Source organism: Bombina bombina, chromosome 5 (genome assembly GCF_027579735.1).
Source record: "Bombina bombina isolate aBomBom1 chromosome 5, aBomBom1.pri, whole genome shotgun sequence".
In the NCBI taxonomy this organism is placed as follows: Eukaryota; Metazoa; Chordata; class Amphibia; order Anura; family Bombinatoridae; genus Bombina; species Bombina bombina.
In genome coordinates this window covers 1,142,267,761-1,142,293,442 of record NC_069503.1, presented here as the reverse complement: position 1 = coordinate 1,142,293,442, position 25,682 = coordinate 1,142,267,761, and the positions used below count along the sequence as shown (strand labels likewise).

Sequence of the window (25,682 nt, the reverse complement as noted above, 5' to 3'; positions counted from 1 at the left end):
AGATCTCAAGATCTTAAACAAATTCCTCAGAGTTCCATCATTCAAGATGGAGACTATTCGTACCATCCTACCTATGATCCAGGAGGGTCAATATATGACTACAGTGGATTTGAAGGATGCTTATCTTCACATTCCGATACACAAAGATCATCATCGGTTTCTCAGGTTTGCCTTCCTTGACAGGCATTACCAGTTTGTAGTTCTTCCCTTTGTATTAGCTACAGCCCCAAGAATTTTTACGAAGGTTCTGGGGTCGCTTCTGGCGGTCCTAAGACCAAGGGGCATAGCAGTGGCCCCTTATTTAGATGACATCCTGATACAGGCGTCAAACTTCCAAATTGCCAAGTCTCATACGGACATAGTTCTGGCATTTCTGAGGTCACATGGGTGAAAAGTGAACGAGGAAAAGAGTTCTCTATCCCCCCTCGCAAGAGTTTCCTTCCTAGGAACTCTGATAGATTCTGTAGAAATGAAGATTTACCTGACGGAGACCAGGTTATCAAAACTTCTAAATTCCTGCCGTGTTCTTAATTCCATTCCTCGCCCTTTGGTGGCTCAGTGCATGGAAGTAATCGGCTTAATGGTAGCAGCAATGGACATAGTGCCGTTTGCACGCCTACATATCAGACCGCTGCAACTCTGCATGCTCAGTCAGTGGAATGGGGATTACACAGATTTGTCCCCTCTACTAAATCTGGATCGAGAGACCAGGGATTCTCTTCTCTGGTAGCTATCTCGGGTCAATCTGTCCAAAGGTATGACCTTTCGCAGGCCAGATTGGACAATTGTAACGACAGATGCCAGCCTTCTAGGCTGGGGGGGCAGTCTGGAACTCCCTGAAGGCTCAGGGATCGTGGACTCAGGAGGAGATACTCCTTCCAATAAACATTCTGGAACTGAGAGCGATATTCAATGCTCTTCAGGCTTGGCCTCAGCTAGCGACAATGAGGTTCATCAGATTTCAGTCGGACAACATCACGACTGTGGCTTACATCAACCATCAAGGGGGAACAAGGAGTTCCCTGGCTATGTTAGAAGTCTCAAAGATAATTCGCTGGGCAGAGATTCACTCTTGCCACCTATCAGCTATCCATATCCCAGGTGTAGAGAACTGGGAGGCGGATTTTCTAAGTCGTCAGACTTTTCATCCGGGGGAGTGGGAACTCCATCCGGAGGTGTTTGCACAATTGATTCATTGTTGGGGCAAACCAGAACTGGATCTCATGGCGTCTCGCCAGAACACCAAGCTTCCTTGTTACGGATCCAGGTCCAGGGATCCCAAGGCGACGCTGATAGATGCTCTAGCAGCGCCTTGGTCCTTCAACCTGGCTTATGTGTTTCCACCGTTTCCTCTGCTCCCTCGTCTGATTGCCAAAATCAAGCAGGAGAGAGCATCGGTTATCTTGATAGCGCCTGCGTGGCCACGCAGGACTTGGTATGCAGATCTGGTGGACAGGTCATCCTTTCCACCATGGACTCTGCCTCTGAGACAGGACCTTCTACTTCAGGGTCCGTTCAACCATCCAAATCTAATTTCTCTGAGACTGACTGCCTGGAGATTGAACGCTTGATTTTATCAAAGCGTGGCTTCTCCGAGTCAGTCATTGATACCCTAATTCAGGCACGAAAGCCTGTCACCAGGAAAATCTATCATAAGATATGGCGTAAATATCTTTATTGGTGTGAATCCAAGGGTTACTCATGGATTAAAGTCAGGATTCCCAGGATATTATCTTTTCTCCAAGAAGGATTGGAAAAAGGATTGTCAGCTAGTTCTTTAAAGGGACAGATTTCTGCTCTGTCTATTCTTTTGCACAAGCGTCTGGCGGATGTTCCAGACGTTCAGGCTTTTTGTCAGGCTTTAGTTAGAATCAAGCCTGTGTTTAAACCAGTTGCTCCGCCATGGAGTTTAAATTTGGTTCTTCAAGGGGTTCCGTTTGAACCTCTTCATTCCATAGATATTAAGCTTTTATCTTGGAAAGTTCTTTTTTTGGTGGCTATTTCCTCGGCTTGTAGAGTTCCGAGTTATCTGCCTTACAATGTGATTCTCCTTATCTGATCTTCCATGCAGATAAGGTAGTTCTGCGCACCAAACCTGGGTTTTTACCTAAGGTAGTATCTAATAAGAATATCAATCAGGAGATTGTTGTTCCATTATTGTGTCCTAACCCTTCTTCAAAGAAGGAACGTCTATTACACAATCTTGACGTGGTTCGTGCTTTAAAGTATTATTTACAAGCCACTAAAGATTTTCGTCAAACATCTGCATTGTTTGTTGTCTACTCTGGACAGAGAAAATGCCAAAAGGCTTCGGCAACTTCTCTTTCACTTTGGCTAAGAAGTATAATACGCTTAGCTTATGAGACTGCTGGCCAGCAGCCTCCTGAAAGGATTACAGCTCATTCTACTAGAGCTGTGGCTTCCACATGGGCCTTTAAACATGAGGCTTCTGTTGAACAGATTTGCAAGGCGGCGACTTGGTCTTCGCTTCATACTTTTTCAAAATTCTACAAATTTGATACTTTTGCTTCTTCGGAGGCTATTTTTGGGAGAGAGGTTTTACAGGCAGTGGTACCTTCCGTTTAAGTACCTGCCTTGTCCCTCCCTTCATCCGTGTACTTTAGCTTTGGTATTGGTATCCCACAAGTAATGGATGATCCGTGGACTGGATACACCTTACAAGAGAAAACATAATTTATGATTACCTGATAAATGTATTTCTCTTGTGGTATATCCAGTCCACGGCCCGCCCTGTCATTTTAAGGCAGGTATTTTTTAACTTTAAACTACAGTCACCACTGCACCCTATGGTTTCTCCTTTCTCTGCTTGTTTTCGTTCGAATGACTGGATATGGCAGTTAGGGGAGGAGCTATATAGACAGCTCTGCTGTGGGTGATCCTCTTGCAACTTCCTCTTGGGAATAAGAATATCCCACAAGTAATGGATGATTCCAGGGACTGGATACACCACAAGAGAAATAAATTTATCAGGTAAGCATAAATTATGTTTTTTCTCTCAAGACCGCTTTTATCATCAGGATCTCAAACCTCTGTCTTTGGCTTGGCGATTGAACGCTTAATTTTTGGCTAACAGGGTTAACCTGATTAGGTAATAGATACCTTAATTCTGGCCAGAAAACCTGTCACTAGGCGTATTTACCACAAGGTAAGTGAAACCATTTGGGTTTGGAGCTCTAAGAATGGTTGTAATTATTTTCATATTCTTAGAGTTCTGAAATTTCTTTAGGAGAGTTTAAAGAGGCTTATCTGCAAGATCTTATAGATTTTGGACTTCAATGTCTACCACCCTGATTATCTCCTATTGTTCCTTGTTCCCTTGGCAGAATGACTGGGGGATGAGGGAAGTGGGGGATGTATTAGAAGCCTTTGGCTGGGGTGTCTTTGCCGCCTCCTGGTGGCCAGGTTCTGAATTCCCAAAAGTAATGAATGCAGCTGTGGACTCTTCCCGTCAGAAGAAAAGAAAATTATCAGGTAAGCATAATTTATGTTTTTGTAAACCTTTGCTAAATTTTATCATTTTGTCAGGAAAGTACTGTGGGCTGTAGTGCCTGATTAGTAGCTCATCTACCTTACCTGTCTTGTCCCCCAATTATGTAGTGGTATTGCAGAATGCTTGGATATAAGATCTAACATGTGATGTCTCGTGGACTCTCACCTTCTTTTTAAAGAAAAACAAATGTAATGTTTACCAGATAAATTTAATTTCTTTCATGATGGTGAGAGTACACAAGCCATGCATGTCTTTCTGCACAGAACTTGTTTTGTACTTTTATTTGCCCTGCTTTGTCCTTTCCTGCTTTTCTTCTTAAAAGGGAAGAGTCCACAACTGCATTAATTACTTTTGGGAATTCAGAACCTGGCCACAAGGAGGAGGCAAGGACACCCCAGCCAAAGGCTTAAATACCTCCCCCACTTCCCTCATCCCTCAGTCATTCTTTGCCTTTTGTCACAGGAGGTTGGCAGAGAAGTGTCAGAAGTCTCTTATGGAGGGTAGTACTCTTCCCAATGGGACTGGAGTTTTAAGTAATCCTGTCAGCCTCTCAGTGAGAGCATGGATGAAAGTCCGAAGATGCAGGGAGAGTTTTCCTGCAAACCAATCCCGACTCACATTAACAGCTCCTTGGTAATCAATGCTGACGAATTTTGCTGCCTACCTTTCTTCACTCAAGTCCATATCAGAAGCGAGTCTACAATCTGTCACACTTGAAGGGCCGTGTTCCTGTTCCACGGTTTAGATTCCAGTAAGATTGTTTCATTTTATTTCAATAGGAGATGTATTGTTAAAGAAACAAGGTAGGGTCCCAGTGAGACTCCTTTTATCTTAAATGAGGAATCATGGGTTAATATCTCCTGAGGGGGGTTATTGAACAGGGGGGACTTTAATCATGTTTGTTATGTGGTTCTATCTGCAATGTGTAGCTGTACTTAGGTTGACGGCCTACTTTTAATGACGCAATCTCTTACGATTGCACTCCCTTTTTGTGACTGGCACGGTGCACCTCATGACCGGTGCGGTTACGTTGGTTTTTTTCCACTTCTGTATGCTGACTGTGTGCGACCGAGAGAGTCTAGCTCGTGGGTTGTCTGGTTCACAGGAGGTGGTGAGTGCCCCAGCCATTGGGGTGTCAAAGTGTGCCAGTTTTTGTTTTTTTGTAATCCCAAGATTATGGAGGATTCTAATACACGCGACACGGATGCCTCCGATATGGAGGATGTGTCTTGCGATGAATATGAAATGGCCCGGGTAATCAATTCCCATCAGTTATGTTCCAGGTGCCGTTCTAGAGTGCTCTCTTCTCCTGAATCTGGGAGCTTAGAGCGCATTGAGCCATCTGCCTCCGAGGTTTCCATGACCTGTGAGGCGCGTGCCCAAGACCCTTTCCCGGCTACGCACGCAGGTTTCCCTATGGCCTTCACTCCTTCTCCGGAGAGTGGCTTGTTTCCGCTGGAGGTTACTGCACGGTTCCGCATGGCCATTTCTATTGCGCTGTCTCATATCTCCCAAGTGAAGTAGTCTGTGCTCCGTTAACCTAGGTCCATCGAGCGTGGGATCGCCCGATTCAGTTCGGCCTTCTGGGGAAATGTTGGCCCCTGAGGCTTCAGGGGCCCAATCTCGGATATCTGGCGAGGGATGATTTTGCCTTCCTTTATAGACTGGCTCGCCTTTGGGTTCTTTTAAGAGATGTTTTGGCAATGTTAGAGGATCCCAGTCCTAGTGGGCAGAGGGATACAAGGCCTTAGAAGCTGGATGGCAAAATGGATGTGAACTTAGGGGATGAAGCCAATCTCCTTATCGTCTTCATTTTTTCAGTTCCATTTCTGAGCTTGGGTGAATGGGGCCTCTACTCGGCTGGTCCTGTTGTCATTCACCTTGGGCGTTCACCCGATGGGTGCTGCCTTTTATTTTATTTGTGATCCAGGTGGATGTGTTTAATTTGTTTTTTCTTAAGCTTAGGTCTGTTAAATTTTCGTTTTTATGAACGTTCTTCTATGGTACCGATTCTTGAGACTAGTGGTTGCGTGGGCACTCCCTCGGGAGTTGCGCACTTGTTGAATATTATAATTTTTCGTTTCTAGTTCATTTATCGATCCTTTGGGACAAATTTTTTTTGGACCTTGAGCAGTTCCAGAGTGTCCTTATACCAGGCTGGTACTGGTCGGGTGCTTTTTCAGCTGTTACCAGGGTTCATGTCACCTTCGTGGTGCTGAGAATGCCTCTTGACCTATTCTATAGACTCTGGGCTCTGATCCTACCGATGTATGAGGCCTGTGGTTTATATGCAACTTCTCCGGATGGAGGGTTCTGCTTGCCAATCTAAGTTTGGTCGGTTGGGGCTACTCGCCTGGGCTATGAATATGCCTCTTGCAGATGACTTCTAGGTTATCAGGTCCCCGTGGACTTAGAACCGTTATTTCCATTAAATGGAAGTTGGGAGATGTGTGTGACCTGTTTGGTCTAGTGTGCCGGGTAATTAACCGTTTGGGTTTTCACTCGAGGTTTGTGCCGGGTAATTAACCGTTTGGGTTTTCACTCGAGGTTCCTCCGGACCCTGACTCTTTAGCCTATTGCGCTCTTTCTTGCGGTGGTGAAGTATCATCCTTCCCCTCTTTTGGGGGTGTCATCTGGTCGAGTGCGCAGGCATGTTTGTCTTTCTCTGTTCCGAGTTATATTACTCTGAGAGGTGGTGTGCAGGGGTTCCCTTCCTTCTGTGGGAGCTACGGCTCCAGCGTTTGTCTGCTTAAGGTAGTTTCCTTGAATAATAGCTTCTTCAAGCTCTCTGTCTAATACCCTCAGTCGGACTACTGTCTTTGACGTTCGTGTGTATTGCGTCCTCGATGTTACACTAGCCTTGAGGCTTTTCAGTAGTGTCGAGGTTGGGTACGGAGGGCCACGCTGTGAGGGTCAGACGTTTTCTGTTTGGGGTCTCGTGGGCGGTGCCTTCGTTAATTCTCTGAGATGGCGAGCAGGGCCCTGGGTTATCATTTGCCTTTGGGTATTGGTGTTACCCTGCCTCTGTGTGTGCAATCAAACAAAAGTTCAGGAGCCGCAGTAAAAGTGAAATTCTGTTTTATGGAATAAAAGCTGAAGTGATACAAAAAAAAAAAACATGCCCTTTAGTGTGTAGATCAGCTTACGCGTTTCAGCATATTTGCTGTACTCATAGCTTACTATTCCCTTGTAACTATTGGGCTTAATAAAGGGTGTAAAAACATTCAATTGGCTAAAGGACATATTGCAGGATTAACTCCTTCATCACTGATTAACCTATTACAGGTCTGACAAATCTCTTGTGCAAAGTCAATTTCATAACTTATTACATTTTATCACTATTCATATTGATAAGGTTCCACTCAGAAAAGTTATATCTAATGTATAACTAGGGTAAGATAATAGTTTATCTAAATAATGACTCATTTAAATAAAATTGAAAAAATTGAAAAAATTAAGGAAAAAGAGAGAGAGAGGGGAGGAAGATTTGTATGATGAATATTTTAATAGGATTATCATTATAAAACCTATATTCCATATACCTTAATTCCTTGAAAGGGGCTATCGGTATTTTATTTATTATCATACAAATACATTCTTTTGCTCTTACAGTTTTACCAAAACCAATTTAATGAAGGGCTATATTTACTCCTCACAATCACTGTGGGCTAACTGAAGCAATATACACAAAAATTGGATGCTTAGTATTGTTTATCTTTTCTATATTGCTACAGCTCACGGGATGAGCCTGATTATGTATTTAACTTACTTAAAAAACTCCCATTCTATTATTTTGTTTCATTTCTAACCCTAGTATACCTTTAATGCCAATGATTTATAAGGTCATAAGCTGAATTTAGTCCAGTTGGTTGCCTAGTCCTTAATTGGAAGATCCAAAACACTTCTCTTCCAGCCAATGTGGCCTCTCTGTCCCCACCTCTTCGTCCAGCATCCACACTTTCTATAATAGTCCATTTGAAGGTTACACTCTCTTTGTTATGGACCAGTTTAAAATGCTGTGCTAGTGGGGTAGTCAGAGTGCCCGCCTTGATGTCAGAGAGGTGCTCCCTAATACGTACTCTTGTTTCCCTGGTCATCATTCCTACATACTGTAGGTCACAGGCTGTACAGCCTGCCTAGATACACTGTGAATCTACAATGCATACATTTCTTGTGACTATACCTCTTATTAGTGACACTGCTTTTAAACCCTTCACCTATCAAGAGGTGTTCACACGCTTTGCATGTTAAATTACTGCATTTATACACTCCCTTGAATCTAAGCCAAGAACTGGACTCATTCTGTTGTATGCTCTTCAGTTGTGTAGGGGCAAGAATATTGCCCATTGAAATTCCTCTCCTGAAGGAGCAAAAACCTGATGGGGATGACTACTCCTGGCGTGGAGGAGCGTATTGAGAGTTATTGGCTTTCTATAGACCTCTGTCTCAATACCGACATTGGGAATACCGATCAAGGTGAGATCCAAAAAATTGATCTTTCTTTTATTGAATTCAAACGTGAACTCTAAACCAATGTCGTTATTGTTCAGCCAGTCAACAAACAATTTTGCACTTTCTTCCGTACCTCTCCACACCAGGAGCAGATCTATGTAGCGTCTGTAAAATTGAATACTACCCCTGAAGGGGTTCCCATCTCCATAGATGCGGGACAGCTCCCACCACCCCATATAGAGGTTGGCGAAGGATGGCGCAAATTTAGCGCCCATCGCTTTATCGCATCTCTGGAGATAGAAAACCCCCTCAAAAGTAAAGTAATTGTGTGTCAATAGATATTGTGTTATCCTCGGCACATACTCCACCAATTCGTCAGTAAAATTATCCTCCCTTCGTAGAAAGAATTCCAAGGCTACAAGGCCTTTTTCATGAGGTATAGAGGTGGTACAATGACTTAACATATATTGTAAGCCACATATCTCCTTCGTCCCACTTTAGTCTCTCCATTAGTTTCAAGACATGTGTTGTGTCCTGTAAAAAACTCGTCAATTTCCCTACCAGAGGCTGCAATATAGCATCTAACCACTGCGAGACCCTTTCTAAAAGTGATCCTATGCCACTCACGATGGGCCTACCTGTGACTCCCTCCAAGGTTTTGTGGACCTTCGGTAGATGATTAAAAACAGGTAGGACTGGATTGTCCACTAATAGAAAGTCACAGGTAGGTTCATCCAAGATCCCCATTTCGTGACCATCATCTATGATCTGGCTTAGTTCCCTTTTGAATCTATTTGTGGGATCACCACTCAAAACCTGATAGAATCTTACGTCCTGTAGCTGCCTGTTCACCTCTGCTACAAATTGTGCTCTAGACATTACCACTACCGAACCACCCTTATCTGCGTTTCTAATAACCAACTCCTTGAAAGTTTGTAATGTCTTCAGAGCTTCTCTTTCTCTGAGACTCAAGTTATGCAGATTATTCGGGGTGGTCTGGTGTAGCAATGTTAGATCTCTCTGTGTGTATCATGTGTTGCCGCTTGCCTACGAGATTTCTGGTGATCCATTTGCATTGGGTACTGATTCTCAGGCTGTTCAGGAGTCCTTTGTGACTCTTGGGTTTGAGGCTATTTCTAGTTTCTAAAGTCTACGGACTTTAGAAGTGCGCTCCTCCTTGGAGGAGGCAGTTTAGGGTTCTTTCGGAGATTGGATCTTTTGATCGACCATTGTCGAGGACCCTGGCCTTGGTCCAGGTCTCTCCATGGATGGGTGTGGACGGTTTGGTTCACGCTTGATGTTTGTGGTCCCGCAGGCCCCTTTCGTAGGGGCTGGGGCTCTGTGAGAGATGCCTATCTGACTGTGGCTTAGGCTTAAGGTCCTTCTGACGGGCCCCTACCGGTCTTCTGGTGCATTTACGATGGTCTTGTAGACTCCAGGTGTTTTTCAACTAGGTTGGCGATGTGGCCGTGGGGTCTCGCTTCTATGGTAGGTGGTTTTTCCGTTGTTTTCATTCCATTCTCTTCCAGAGTGGGGTTTGGGTTCTCCTGGTTCGGAATTACCTTAGTATTCGTGGAGTCCTGGGGGTCCTTGGTCCTTCCTTGGAGGCCCTTCCTGCATTTCAGGTTCCTGGGAGGGTAGCTGTGATGTCTGGTTCCTGCAGGAGGTGGCTGAGGTTTTGCTCCCGTGGGGACTTTCTACTATGTGTATCCAATATATGGATGCTGAGGTTTTTGGGGGACTTCTTCTCTTGGGAAGTGTGCCTTTTTTTTTTTGCCCACGACTGCATGTAGGGGGTCTCGTACCCGAGCACAATGTTTCTCCTGACTCACGGTAGCATGCTGTTTGTAGCAGTGGTCTAACAGGGGACTTTGTTCCTCGTGGATCCTCTTTCTTTTCCTGTAGTCTGGGACTCTTGTCTTTGGTCTTTTTACTAGCCTTGGACTGGGACTGTTATCCTGGAGGGAAGGTTGGGCCTCTCCTTTGAGGGAGGACTTTGGATTTCCTCCTTCTTCTACTGGCATCTGGTGCCGGGAGGGGAGCTCCTTGAAACCGCTATTCGGTGGGCTGTAAGTCCTTGGAGGTTTGCAGTTGGAGCTATCTACAGCGATTTGCTCAGTGATGGTGTGTCCAGTTACAGCTAATTGCTTTTGGCTGGATGCTAACTAGCTTTGGTGCGCCTTTAGGAGGTTTGTGCTAGCATTAGGGTCAGCCTTTCTTTTGGAGGCTGGTCTTTGAGAGTTCCTGTTCAGGCGGTTCGAGTTTCTCTGGGAGAGCTCTGTCCTAGCTGCTGGGATATTTATCCTGTTTCTGCTGTCTCTGCCTATTTATCCTCGAGTCTAGTTCCTCAAGTCTTTTTGGGGACATGTTCACTGTGTATGGATCCTTCTTTTTTGGGTCCTTGTGTTCTAGGGAGTTTGTCTCCCTGGGTGTTGCCTTTGTAAAGACAACCATGGGTTGTTTCCTAGGTGTTGAAAACGTTTGTTCGGATTTTCCTGGTCTCTGGTTCACTTTTGGGGGGGCAGATGCGGTCCTCATCTTTGGCCGGGTACCTTCTTGGGAGTCGTGACCCGTAGGGCAGACGCCTCGGAGGTTAGTTGGGCCTGACGGACTCTAGGTCTGAGTGGTCTCTAGTTCGGCTTTGCCGATGGTGTAACTGATGTGCAGTTACCTGGGCTTGGGTTTTTCTCCCGTGTCATTTGTACTTAATTTGTTTTGGGTGTTGAGTAGTTCAGGCTGTGGTGCCTTTCGAAGGGGCTGCCTTTTGTATTCACCCGTTATTTGCATCCAGTGTCCTCTAGCTTGGGTATTGTTTTCCCAAAAGTAATGAATGCAGCTGTGGACTCTTCCCTTTTAAGAAGAAAAACATAAATTATGCTTACCTGATAATTTCATTTTCTCTTGAAGGGAAGAGTCCACAGCTCCCGCCCATGTTTTTATCTCTGATGCAGCTTTTTTCACCCTTATATTTCTCCTACTGTTCCTTGTTCCCTTGGCAGAATGACTGGGGGATGATAGAAGTGTGGGGGGGGGGGGGTTATTTAAGCCTTTGGCTGGGGTGTCTTTGCCTCTTCCTGGTGGCCAGGTTCTGAATTCCCAAAAGTAATGAATGCAGCTGTGGACTCTTCCCTTCAGAAGAAAATGAAATTATCAGGTAAGCGTAATTTGTTTTTTTTAGTTTTCTTCCTCTACTTGTGATTCTGTGAGTGAGTGAGTGGGATCAAAGCTCAGTGGTCCAATGAGGATTAGATACTTAATGTTAACAGCCAATAGGTTTTAGCAGGATATACACAGCTGATAATGCTGTAGAAGTTTCAATTACTCATCTTGTATCATGTGATGAAGCTTATACAGCTTGAAATAGCAAACAGACTTGGAATTGGTGCTCTTAGGGTTGATGGAAACTTGTGTAATATATGTAGCTGGGTAACCATGCAGTGTTTTTTTGTTTCTAGCGACTCAATCATGAAAGCATTGCGAGTATTGAGCTTATCCGAACTCATGCCCAGGAGTCTTTAAACAAGTTCAGCCAAGGACACCTGAACCTGGACGACCCACAGCCTTATAAAGTAAGCTTAATTGTGTTATTATTATTCTTACATAGTATGAAATATAAGTTTTAATAGAATAAAAACATTCTCTTATACAAGGTTAGTAACATCAGGGACACCTTGTAGCCTTTGGATTCTGTGCACTTTTCTGTGTGATGCTCCATTTCCAATCTACAAGAATCACCTACTGCCTCACTTGTAGTGAGGTGCGAGATTGCCAAACTGCATCTATTCCATGCTTCTATATGATACTGCTGTAGCACCAACACCTCCTATTAAACTGAACACAAAGGTCTTATCTGAAATCTAAAATGACCCCAAAGCCATTAGATTTCACTAAGATGATTACACATTACAAATATCATTTATGTCTATTTCTACTGCATAACTGTCCAAGCAATGTTATAAAAATGTAAGTCTTAAAGCCAGAGAGGTTTAGTATTAAGAAAAATTAGAAATTTGCCAGTGTTGAGGTTAAAATTATCTTTGGGCCCAAACAAGATATTATTAAACTGTCTCTAGTTTTGTGCGTTTTATTATTTTATTTATTTTGGGTTCAGCGTTAAGGAATCACACCCATTGTTTTGCATGTAGATCCAACCTCTTAACATAATCACATGCACTAGGGGTGTACACAGATATTCTGTGATATGGGGCAGTTGTTGTGTTTCCTGTAGTGATCTTGGGTCACTCTCTCGTTCCCAGGTTGCCGTCACTGAGAAGCTGCACGGTTTGCTGACAAGCCTCAGAAGAGCAAATAGTCTTCAGTAAATTTCTCTTCGCTGCTGACTAAAAACTGTACACACTTCTGTACCACAAGTAGTCGTCCTCTCCTCAATGCCAGCCACAAACAAGACGTGTGAAAGGTCTGGTTCTCATCTGCTTTTTCTAGGGGACACAAATTACCTCAGGATCTGGAGTCCGTTCTGTCTTCCAGAGAAGTCATGTAGCTTTCTAAACTGGAACCCAGTAGAACTTTCCGTTGAAAGGATTCAGTATGTTTGAAGGATCTGTGCCAACTGTAGCTGTGTCCTGAGATCGGATAGTCTATCGCAGTACTAGTGCAAGTATTAAACTCTCTTCATTTCAGTCCCAACGCCTCTCTTTGTAAAGGTCTTGTATTTTGCAAGACTTATTGAGTAACATTTGCACATTTTTCTTTAATGTGATAATTACCTGCGATAAAACAGCTGCCACTAATAAAGTGTTTTCACGTGTGTGTTTACAAGTAATTTCTGTGCCCATTCCCGTGATTGTACATTGTGTTTTATAATTAAGCTTGTTTGTATTAAGCACTCATTTCTTCCTTGCTGCCTCCTGATATTAAAGGGACAGGAAACATTTTCTTACATAATTTGGATAGATTATATAATTTTAAACAACTTTCCAATTTATTCTTATCAAATTTTGCTTAATTCTCTTGTTATCCTTTGCTGAAGGAACAGCATTGCATTACTGGCAGCTAACTGCACACATTTAGTTAGCCAATCACAAGAGACAAATGTCTGCAGGCACCAATCAGCAGCTAGCTCCCACTAGTGTAAGATATGTACATATTCGGTTTCAACAAGGGATAACAGAACTAAGAACATTTGAAATTAGAAGTGAATTTAAGTGTCCTTAAAATAACATAACATGCTCTACCTGAATGTTTAATTGGGGCTTTCTATCCCTTTAAAAGAAAGTCCCCCTCCTACCTTTGCCCCCTCTACTAGTATTAACCTCTCATGTTGTATTTTAAGAATCAAATATGGTTACAAGTAAAGCAAACATTACATTACGCATGCTACTACTAATTTGTGTTTTTTATATCTTCACTATATATAAAAATGTTTTACCCTTTAGTACATAAAAGTGTGTGTGTATGTGTATATATATATATATATATATAGTGTGTGTGTGTATATGCATGTGTATATATACACACACATGCATACACACACACACACACACATTATTTATATATATATATATATATATATATATATATATATACACATAAAGTGTGTATGTGTATGTGTGTATGTATGTGTGTGTGTGTGTATGTGTATATATACACACACATACATACACACACACACACACACACACATTATTTATATATATATATATATATATACATACACATAAAGTGTATGTGTATATATATATGTGTGTGTGTATATATATATATATATATATATATGTGTGTGTATATATATATATATATATACACACACACACATAAAGTGTGTGTGTATGTATCTATGTATGTATATATATATATGTGTGTGTGTGTGTATATATAGATATATATATTTTGTGTGTGTGTATATATATATGTACGTCACCCTTTTTATTAAATACTATTTGAAATGACCAGTGAGTGCCTTCTTATATCCTTTGTATGTGACCCGCTGGCACCCTGGCAGTTGTGGATTGGGTGTGTGTGTGTATGTATAAAAGAGAGTTCTGAGCACACTGTGTGCAGAATTATTAAGTAATCTTAGTATATCAGTGAGTTGCCTTGCCCTTCTGATTTTCTTCCGTTCTACGTTTAACTATGTCTCTAGTAGAGGGATATTCTAGTATTGTTAAAACATAATGTAACATGGAACCCAAACGGCAAGATTCTAAAAGATGTAAATGGATTTGTATTTTCAGACCGTGCATGTCCAAACGGGTTAAGCTATATAGGCATTTTAATGTGTTTTTGAATAACGGCACACGACCCTTATTTCATGCATATGGAAGCAAATTGTGAAACAACAACAAAAAAAAATTCATAAAAACATTTTGCATCTGTGTAAGCCAAATCTAATTTCCAGTTTTGTGTGAGCCACATAACCGTATCAGTTTGTATCTGTGTGTGAACGCTTTCAAGTTTGTATTGATGCATAAATATAGATATAAATAATCATTTTGTGTGAAACTCATGAAATGTCATTTTGCATGAAGAACATAAAACTTGTATATATATATTTTATTTTTAGCAAAAAAGTCAAATTTTGTCTAGGGAAGATTTGTAAAATGAAATCCAAATGTTATTAAACTATTTTATGGAAAACAATACTTAATTTGCTATTTGACTAAGCTGCAGTTGTTGGAGAAGGGGGGGGGGGTGATGAAATAGCTTTGTTTCCCCACACAATAAACATATCTGAGGAAGTGGTGCAGATGTGAGTGCATGCGCGTATTCCTTCTGCTCAAGCCCTAGAACATACGTACCGGGTGTACACATTGTACATAGTGACTACATGCGCGTATCAGTTCTGCTCAAGCCCTAGAGAATACGTACCGGGTGTACACATTGTACATAGTGACTACATGCGCGTATTCATTCTGCTCTAACCCTAGAGCATACGTACCGGGTGTACACATTGTACATAGTGACTACATGCGCGTATCAGTTCTGCTCTAACCCTAGAGCATACGTACCGGGTATACACATTGTACATAGTGACTACATGCGCGTATTCATTCTGCTCTAACCCTAGAGCATACGTAGCGGGTGTACACATTGTACATAGTGACTACATGCGCGTATTCCTTCTGCTCAAGCCCTAGAACATACGTACCGGGTGTACACATTGTACATAGTGACTACATGCGCGTATCAGTTCTGCTCAAGCCCTAGAGCATACGTACCGGGTGTACACATTGTACATAGTGACTACATGCGCGTATTCGTTCTGCTCAAGCCCTAGAGCATACGTACCGGGTGTACACATTGTACATAGTGACTACATGCGCGTATTCGTTCTGCTCAAGCCCTAGAGCATACGTACCGGGTGTACACATTGTACATAGTGACTACATGCGCGTATTCGTTCTGCTCAAGCCCTAGAGCATACGTAGCGGGTGTACACATTGTACATAGTGACTACATGCGCGTATTCGTTCTGCTCAAGCCCTAGAGCATACGTACCGGGTGTACACATTGTACATAGTGACTACATGCGCGTATCAGTTCTGCTCTAACCCTAGAGCATACGTACCGGGTGTACACATTGTACATAGTGACTACATGCGCGTATCAGTTCTGCTCTAACCCTAGAGCATACGTACCGGGTGTACACATTGTACATAGTGACTACATGCGCGTATTCATTCTGCTCTAACCCTAGAGCATACGTAGCGGGTGTGCACATTGTACATAGTGACTACATGCGCGTATTCATTCTGCTCTAACCCTAGAGCATACGTAGCGGGTGTACACATTGTACATAGTGACTACATGCGCGTATCAGTTCTGCTCTAACCCTAGAGCATACGTAGCGGGTGTACACATTGTACATAGTGACTACATGCGCGTATTCATTCTGCTCTAACCCTAGAGCATACGTAGCGGGTGTGCACATTGTACATAGTGACTACATGCGCGTATCAGTTCTGCTCTAACCCTAGAGCATACGTAGCGGGTGTACACATTGTACATAGTGACTACATGCGCATATTCATTCTGCTCTAACCCTAGAGCATACGTAGCGGGTGTACACATTGTACATAGTGACTACATGCGCGTATTCGTTCTGCTCTAACCCTAGAGCATACGTACCGGGTGTACACATTGTACATAGTGACTACATGCGCGTATCACTTCTGCTCAAGCCCTAGAGCATACGTACCGGGTGTACACATTGTACATAGTGACTACATGCGCGTATCAGTTCTGCTCTAACCCTAGAGCATACGTAGCGGGTGTACACATTGTACATAGTGACTACATGCGCGTATTCATTCTGCTCTAACCCTAGAGCATACGTAGCGGGTGTGCACATTGTACATAGTGACTACATGCGCGTATTCGTTCTGCTCAAGCCCTAGAGCATACGTACCGGGTGTACACATTGTACATAGTGACTACATGCGCGTATTCATTCTGCTCTAACCCTAGAGCATACGTAGCGGGTGTACACATTGTACATAGTGACTACATGCGCGTATCAGTTCTGCTCTAACCCTAGAGCATACGTAGCGGGTGTACACATTGTACATAGTGACTACATGCGCGTATTCATTCTGCTCTAACCCTAGAGCATACGTAGCGGGTGTGCACATTGTACATAGTGACTACAAGCGCGTATTCATTCTGCTCTAACCCTAGAGCATACGTACCGGGTGTACACATTGTACATAGTGACTACATGCGCGTATCAGTTCTGCTCTAACCCTAGAGCATACGTAGCGGGTGTACACATTGTACATAGTGACTACATGCGCGTATTCGTTCTGCTCTAACCCTAGAGCATACGTACCGGGTGTACACATTGTACATAGTGACTACATGCGCGTATCACTTCTGCTCAAGCCCTAGAGCATACGTACCGGGTGTACACATTGTACATAGTGACTACATGCGCGTATCAGTTCTGCTCTAGCCCTAGAGCATACGTAGCGGGTGTACACATTGTACATAGTGACTACATGCGCGTATTCATTCTGCTCTAACCCTAGAGCATACGTAGCGGGTGTGCACATTGTACATAGTGACTACATGCGCGTATTCATTCTGCTCTAACCCTAGAGCATACGTACCGGGTGTACACATTGTACATAGTGACTACATGCGCGTATCAGTTCTGCTCTAACCCTAGAGCATACGTAGCAGGTGTACACATTGTACATAGTGACTACATGCGCGTATTCGTTCTGCTCTAACCCTAGAGCATACGTACCGGGTGTACACATTGTACATAGTGACTACATGCGCGTATTCATTCTGCTCTAACCATAGAGCATACGTAGCGGGTGTACACATTGTACATAGTGCATTCATGCGCGTATTAGTTCTGCTCTAACCCTAGAGCATACGTAGCGGGTGTACACATTGTACATAGTGACTACATGCGCGTATCAGTTCTGCTCTAACCCTAGAGCATACGTACCGGGTGTACACATTGTACATAGTGACTACATGCGCGTATTAGTTCTGCTCAAGCCCTAGAACATACGTAGCGGGTGTACACATTGTACATAGTGACTACATGCGCGTATTCGTTCTGCTCAAGCCCTAGAACATACGTAGCGGGTGTACACATTGTACATAGTGACTACATGCGCGTATCAGTTCTGCTCTAGCCTTAGAACATGCGTACCGGGTGTACACATTGTACATAGTGACTACATGCGCGTATTCATTCTGCTCTAACCCTAGAGCATACGTACCGGGTGTACACATTGTACATAGTGACTACATGCGCGTATTCATTCTGCTCTAACCCTAGAGCATACGTACCGGGTGTACACATTGTACATAGTGACTACATGCGCGTATCAGTTCTGCTCTAACCCTAGAGCATACGTACCGGGTATACACATTGTACATAGTGACTACATGCGCGTATTCATTCTGCTCTAACCCTAGAGCATACGTAGCGGGTGTGCACATTGTACATAGTGACTACATGCGCGTATTCATTCTGCTCTAACCCTAGAGCATACGTAGAGGGTGTGCACATTGTACATAGTGACTACATGCGCGTATTCATTCTGCTCTAACCCTAGAGCATACGTAGCGGGTGTACACATTGTACATAGTGACTACATGTGAGTATCAGTTCTGCTCAAGCCCTAGAACATACGTACCGGGTGTACACATTGTACATAGTGACTACATGCGCGTATCAGTTCTGCTCTAACCCTAGAGCATACGTACCGGGTGTACACATTGTACATAGTGACTACATGCGCGTATTCGTTCTGCTCTAACCCTAGAGCATACGTACCGGGTGTACACATTGTACATAGTGACTACATGCGCGTATCACTTCTGCTCAAGCCCTAGAGCATACGTACCGGGTGTACATAGTGACTACATGCGCGTATCAGTTCTGCTCTAACCCTAGAGCATACGTAGCGGGTGTACACATTGTACATAGTGACTACATGCGCGTATTCATTCTGCTCTAACCCTAGAGCATACGTAGCGGGTGTGCACATTGTACATAGTGACTACATGCGCGTATTCATTCTGCTCTAACCCTAGAGCATACGTACCGGGTGTACACATTGTACATAGTGACTACATGCGCGTATCAGTTCTGCTCTAACCCTAGAGCATACGTAGCAGGTGTACACATTGTACATAGTGACTACATGCGCGTATTCGTTCTGCTCTAACCCTAGAGCATACGTACTGGGTGTACACATTGTACATAGTGACTACATGCGCGTATTCATTCTGCTCTAACCATAGAGCATACATAGCGGGTGTACACATTGTACATAGTGCATTCATGCGCGTATTAGTTCTGCTCTAACCCTAGAGCATACGTAGCGGGTGTACACATTGTACATAGTGACTACATGCGCGTATCAGTTCTGCTCTAACCCTAGAGCATACGTACCGGGTGTACACATTGTACATAGTGACTACATGCGCGTATTAGTTCTGCTCAAGCCCTAGAACATACGTAGCGGGTGTACACATTGTACATAGTGACTACATGCGCATATTCGTTCTGCTCAAGCCCTAGAACATACGTAGCGGGTGTACACATTGTACATAGTGACTACATGCGCGTATCAGTTCTGCTCTAGCCTTAGAACATGCGTACCGGGTGTACACATTGTACATAGTGACTACATGCGCGTATTCATTCTGCTCTAACCCTAGAGCATACGTACCGGGTGTACACATTGTACATAGTGACTACATGCGCGTATTCATTCTGCTCTAACCCTAGAGCATACGTACCGGGTGTACACATTGTACATAGTGACTACATGCGCGTATCAGTTCTGCTCTAACCCTACAGCATACGTAGCGGGTGTGCACATTGTACATAGTGACTACATGCGCGTATTCATTCTGCTCTAACCCTAGAACATACGTACCGGGTGTACACATTGTACATAGTGACTACATGCGCGTATTCATTCTGCTCTAACCCTAGAGCATACGTAGCGGGTGTGCACATTGTACATAGTGACTACATGCGCGTATTCATTCTGCTCTAACCCTAGAGCATACGTAGAGGGTGTGCACATTGTACATAGTGACTACATGCGCTTATTCATTCTGCTCTAACCCTAGAGCATACGTAGCGGGTGTGCACATTGTACATAGTGAATACATGCGCATATTCATTCTGCTCTAACCCTAGAGCATACGTAGCGGGTGTACACATTGTACATAGTGACTACATGCGAGTATCAGTTCTGCTCAAGCCCTAGAACATACGTACCGGGTGTACACATTGTACATAGTGACTACATGCGCGTATCAGTTCTGCTCTAACCCTAGAGCATACGTACCGGGTGTACACATTGTACATAGTGACTACATGCGCGTATTCGTTCTGCTCAAGCCCTGGAACATACGTAGCGGGTGTACACATTGTACATAGTGACTACATTCGCGTATTCATTCTGCTCTAACCCTAGAGCATACGTAGCGGGTGTACACATTGTACATAGTGACTACATGCGCGTATTCGTTCTGCTCTAACCCTAGAGCGTACGTACCGGGTGTACACATTGTACATAGTGACTACATGCGCGTATCAGTTCTGCTCTAACCCTAGAGCATACGTACCGGGTGTACACATTGTACATAGTGACTACATGCGCGTATTCTTTCTGCTCTAACCCTAGAGCATACGTAGCGGGTGTACACATTGTACATAGTGAATTCATGCGCGTATTAGTTCTGCTCTAACCCTAGAGCATACGTAGCGGGTGTACACATTGTACATAGTGACTACATGCGCGTATCAGTTCTGCTCTAACCCTAGAGCATACGTACCGGGTGTACACATTGTACATAGTGACTACATGCGCGTCTCAGTTCTGCTCTAACCCTAGAGCATACGTAGCAGGTGTACACATTGTACATAGTGACTACATGCGCGTATTCATTCTGCTCTAACCCTAGAGCATACGTACCGGGTGTACACATTGTACATAGTGACTACATGCGCGTATCAGTTCTGATCTAACCCTAGAGCATACGTAGCGGGTGTACACATTGTACATAGTGACTACATGCGCGTATTAGTTCTGCTCTAATCCTAGAGCATACGTACCGGGTGTACACATTGTACATAGTGACTACATGCGCGTATCAGTTCTGCTCTAACCCTAGAGCATACGTACCGGGTGTACACATTGTACATAGTGACTACATGCGCGTATCAGTTCTGCTCTAACCCTAGAGCATACGTACCGGGTGTACACATTGTACATAGTGACTACATGCGCGTATCAGTTCTGCTCTAACCCTAGAGCATACGTACCGGGTGTACACATTGTACATAGTGACTACATGCGCGTATTCATTCTGCTCTAACCCTAGAGCATACGTACCGGGTGTACACATTGTACATAGTGACTACATGCGCGTATCAGTTCTGCTCAAGCCCTAGAACATACGTACCGGGTGTACACATTGTACATAGTGACTACATGCGCGTATCAGTTCTGCTCTAACCCTAGAGCATACGTACCGGGTGTACACATTGTACATAGTGAATTCATGGGCGTATTAGCTCTGCTCAAACCCTAGAACATACGTAGCAGGTGTACACATTGTACATAGTGACTACATGCGCATATTAGTTCTGCTCTAACCCTAGAGCATGCATAGCGGGTGTACACATTGTGCATAGTGACTACATGCGCATATTAGTTCTGCTCTAACCCTAGAGCATACGTACCGGGTGTACACATTGTACATAGTGACTACATGCGTGTATCAGTTCTGCTCTAACCCTAGAGCATACGTACCGGGTGTACACATTGTACATAGTGACTACATGCGCGTATCAGTTCTGCTCTAACCCTAGAGCATACGTACCGGGTGTACACATTGTACATAGTGACTACATGCGCGTATCAGTTCTGCTCTAACCCTAGAGCATACGTAGCGGGTGTGCACATTGTACATAGTGACTACATGCGCGTATTCATTCTGCTCTAACCCTAGAACATACGTACCGGGTGTACACATTGTACAAAGTGACTACATGCGCGTATTCATTCTGCTCTAACCCTAGAGCATACGTAGCGGGTGTGCACATTGTACATAGTGACTACATGCGCTTATTCATTCTGCTCTAACCCTAGAGCATACAAGCGGGTGTGCACATTGTACATAGTGACTACATGCGCGTATTCATTCTGCTCTAACCCTAGAGTATACGTAGCGGGTGTACACATTGTACATAGTGACTACATGCGCGTATCAGTTCTGCTCTAACCCTAGAGCATACGTACCGGGTGTACACATTGTACATAGTGACTACATGCGCGTATCAGTTCTGCTCTAACCCTAGAGCATACGTACCGGGTGTACACATTGTACATAGTGACTACATGCGCGTATCAGTTCTGCTCTAACCCTAGAGCATACGTACCGGGTGTACACATTGTACATAGTGACTACATGCGCGTATTCGTTCTGCTCAAGCCCTAGAACATACGTAGCGGGTGTACACATTGTACATAGTGACTACATTCGCGTATTAATTCTGCTCTAACCCTAGAGCATACGTAGCGGGTGTACACATTGTACATAGTGACTACATGCGCGTATTCGTTCTGCTCTAACCCTAGAGCATACGTACCGGGTGTACACATTGTACATAGTGACTACATGCGCGTATTCATTCTGCTCTAACCCTAGAGCATACGTACCGGGTGTACACATTGTACATAGTGACTACATGCGCGTATCAGTTCTGCTCAAGCCCTAGAACATACGTACCGGGTGTACACATTGTACATAGTGACTACATGCGCGTATCAGTTCTGCTCTAACCCTAGAGCATACGTACCGGGTGTACACATTGTACATAGTGAATTCATGGGCGTATTAGCTCTGCTCAAACCCTAGAACATACGTAGCAGGTGTACACATTGTACATAGTGACTACATGCGCATATTAGTTCTGCTCTAACCCTAGAGCATGCATAGCGGGTGTACACATTGTGCATAGTGACTACATGCGCATATTAGTTCTGCTCTAACCCTAGAGCATACGTACCGGGTGTACACATTGTACATAGTGACTACATGCGTGTATCAGTTCTGCTCTAACCCTAGAGCATACGTACCGGGTGTACACATTGTACATAGTGACTACATGCGCGTATCAGTTCTGCTCTAACCCTAGAGCATACGTACCGGGTGTACACATTGTACATAGTGACTACATGCGCGTATCAGTTCTGCTCTAACCCTAGAGCATACGTAGCGGGTGTGCACATTGTACATAGTGACTACATGCGCGTATTCATTCTGCTCTAACCCTAGAACATACGTACCGGGTGTACACATTGTACATAGTGACTACATGCGCGTATTCATTCTGCTCTAACCCTAGAGCATACGTAGCGGGTGTGCACATTGTACATAGTGACTACATGCGCGTATTCATTCTGCTCTAACCCTAGAGCATACGTAGAGGGTGTGCACATTGTACATAGTGACTACATGCGCTTATTCATTCTGCTCTAACCCTAGAGCATACAAGCGGGTGTGCACATTGTACATAGTGACTACATGCGCGTATTCATTCTGCTCTAACCCTAGAGTATACGTAGCGGGTGTACACATTGTACATAGTGACTACATGCGCGTATCAGTTCTGCTCTAACCCTAGAGCATACGTACCGGGTGTACACATTGTACATAGTGACTACATGCGCGTATCAGTTCTGCTCTAACCCTAGAGCATACGTACCGGGTGTACACATTGTACATAGTGACTACATGCGCGTATCAGTTCTGCTCTAACCCTAGAGCATACGTACCAGGTGTACACATTGTACATAGTGACTACATGCGCGTATTCGTTCTGCTCAAGCCCTAGAACATACGTAGCGGGTGTACACATTGTACATAGTGACTACATTCGCGTATTAATTCTGCTCTAACCCTAGAGCATACGTAGCGGGTGTACACATTGTACATAGTGACTACATGCGCGTATTCGTTCTGCTCTAACCCTAGAGCATACGTACCGGGTGTACACATTGTACATAGTGACTACATGCGCGTATCAGTTCTGCTCTAACCCTAGAGCATACGTACCGGGTGTACACATTGTACATAGTGACTACATGCGCGTATTCGTTCTTCTCAAGCCCTAGAACATACGTAGCGGGTGTACACATTGTACATAGTGACTACATTCGTGTATTCATTCTGCTCTAACCCTAGAGCATACGTAGCGGGTGTACACATTGTACATAGTGACTACATGCGCGTATCAGTTCTGCTCTAACCCTAGAGCATACATAGCGGGTGTACACATTGTACATAGTGAATTCATGCGCGTATTAGTTCTGCTCTAACCCTAGAGCATACGTAGCGGGTGTACACATTGTACATAGTGACTACATGCGCGTATCAGTTCTGATCTAACCCTAGAACATACGTACCGGGTGTACACATTGTACATAGTGACTACATGCGCGTATCAGTTCTGATCTAACCCTAGAACATACGTACCGGGTGTACACATTGTACATAGTGACTACATGCGCGTATCAGTTCTGCTCTAACCCTAGAGCATACGTACCGGGTGTACACATTGTACATAGTGACTACATGCGCGTATTCGTTCTGCTCTAACCCTAGAGCATACGTACCGGGTGTACACATTGTACATAGTGACTACATGCGCGTATTCATTCTGCTCTAGCCCTAGAACATATGTAGCGGGTGTACACATTGTACATAGTGACTACATGCGCGTATCAGTTCTGATCTAACCCTAGAACATACGTACCGGGTGTACACATTGTACATAGTGACTACATGCGCGTATCAGTTCTGATCTAACCCTAGAGCATACGTACCGGGTGTACACATTGTACATAGTGAATTCATGCGCGTATTAGTTCTGCTCTAACCCTAGAGCATACGTACCGGGTGTACACATTGTACATAGTGACTACATTCGCGTATTCATTCTGCTCTAACCCTAGAGCATACGTAGCGGGTTTACACATTGTACATAGTGACTACATGTGCGTATTCGTTCTGCTCTAACCCTAGAGCATACGTACCGGGTGTACACATTGTACATAGTGACTACATGCGCGTATCAGTTCTGCTCTAACCCTAGAGCATACGTACCGGGTGTACACATTGTACATAGTGACTACATGCGCGTATTCTCTCTGCTCTAATCCTAGAGCATAAGTAGCGGGTGTACACATTGTACATAGTGAATTCATGCGCGTATTAGTTCTGCTCTAACCCTAGAGCATACGTAGCGGGTGTACACATTGTACATAGTGACTACATGCGCGTATCAGTTCTGCTCTAACCCTAGAGCATACGTACCGGGTGTACACATTGTACATAGTGACTACATGCTCGTATCAGTTCTGCTCTAACCCTAGAGCATACGTAGCAGGTGTACACATTGTACATAGTGACTACATGCGCGTATTCATTCTGCTCTAACCCTAGAGCATAAGTACCGGGTGTACACATTGTACATAGTGACTACATGCGCGTATCACTTCTGCTCAAGCCCTAGAGCATACGTACCGGGTGTACACATTGTACATTGTGACTACATGCTCGTATCAGTTCTGCTCTAACCCTAGAGCATACGTAGCAGGTGTACACATTGTACATAGTGACTACATGCGCGTATCAGTTCTGCTCAAGCCCTAGAACATACGTACCGGGTGTACACATTGTACATAGTGACTACATGCGCGTATCAGTTCTGCTCTAACCCTAGAGCATACGTACCGGGTGTACACATTGTACATAGTGAATTCATGGGCGTATTAGCTCTGCTCTAACCCTAGAACATATGTAGCAGGTGTACACATTGTACATAGTGACTACATGCGCATATTAGTTCTGCTCTAACCCTAGAGCATGCATAGCGGGTGTACACATTGTGCATAGTGACTACATGCGCATATTAGTTCTGCTCTAACCCTAGAGCATACGTACCGGGTGTACACATTGTACATAGTGACTACATGCGCATATTAGTTCTGCTCTAACCCTAGAGCATACGTAGCGGGTTTACACATACATAGTGACTACATGCGCATATTAGTTCTGCTCTAACCCTAGAGCATACGTACCGGGTGTACACATTGTACATAGTGACTACATGCGCGTATTCATTCTGCTCTAACCCTAGAGCATACGTAGCGGGTGTGCACATTGTACATAGTGACTACATGCGCGTATTCGTTCTGCTCTAACC

General features: G+C 44.0%; 1 protein-coding gene across 1 annotated transcript in view; it reads left to right on the top strand.

Moving 5' to 3' along the window:
• NAPRT (nicotinate phosphoribosyltransferase) overlaps nucleotides 1-12,746 on the top strand; it is a 341,546-nt gene extending 328,800 nt beyond the window's left edge. Inside the window, exons 8-9 of the mRNA XM_053715969.1 lie at nucleotides 11,419-11,532; nucleotides 12,220-12,746. Coding sequence (XP_053571944.1) covers nucleotides 11,419-11,532; nucleotides 12,220-12,285 — 180 coding nt within the window. The 3' untranslated portion in view covers nucleotides 12,286-12,746. The remainder of the gene's footprint in view (nucleotides 1-11,418; nucleotides 11,533-12,219) is intronic.
• The last annotated feature ends 12,936 nt before the right edge of the window (nucleotides 12,747-25,682 follow it).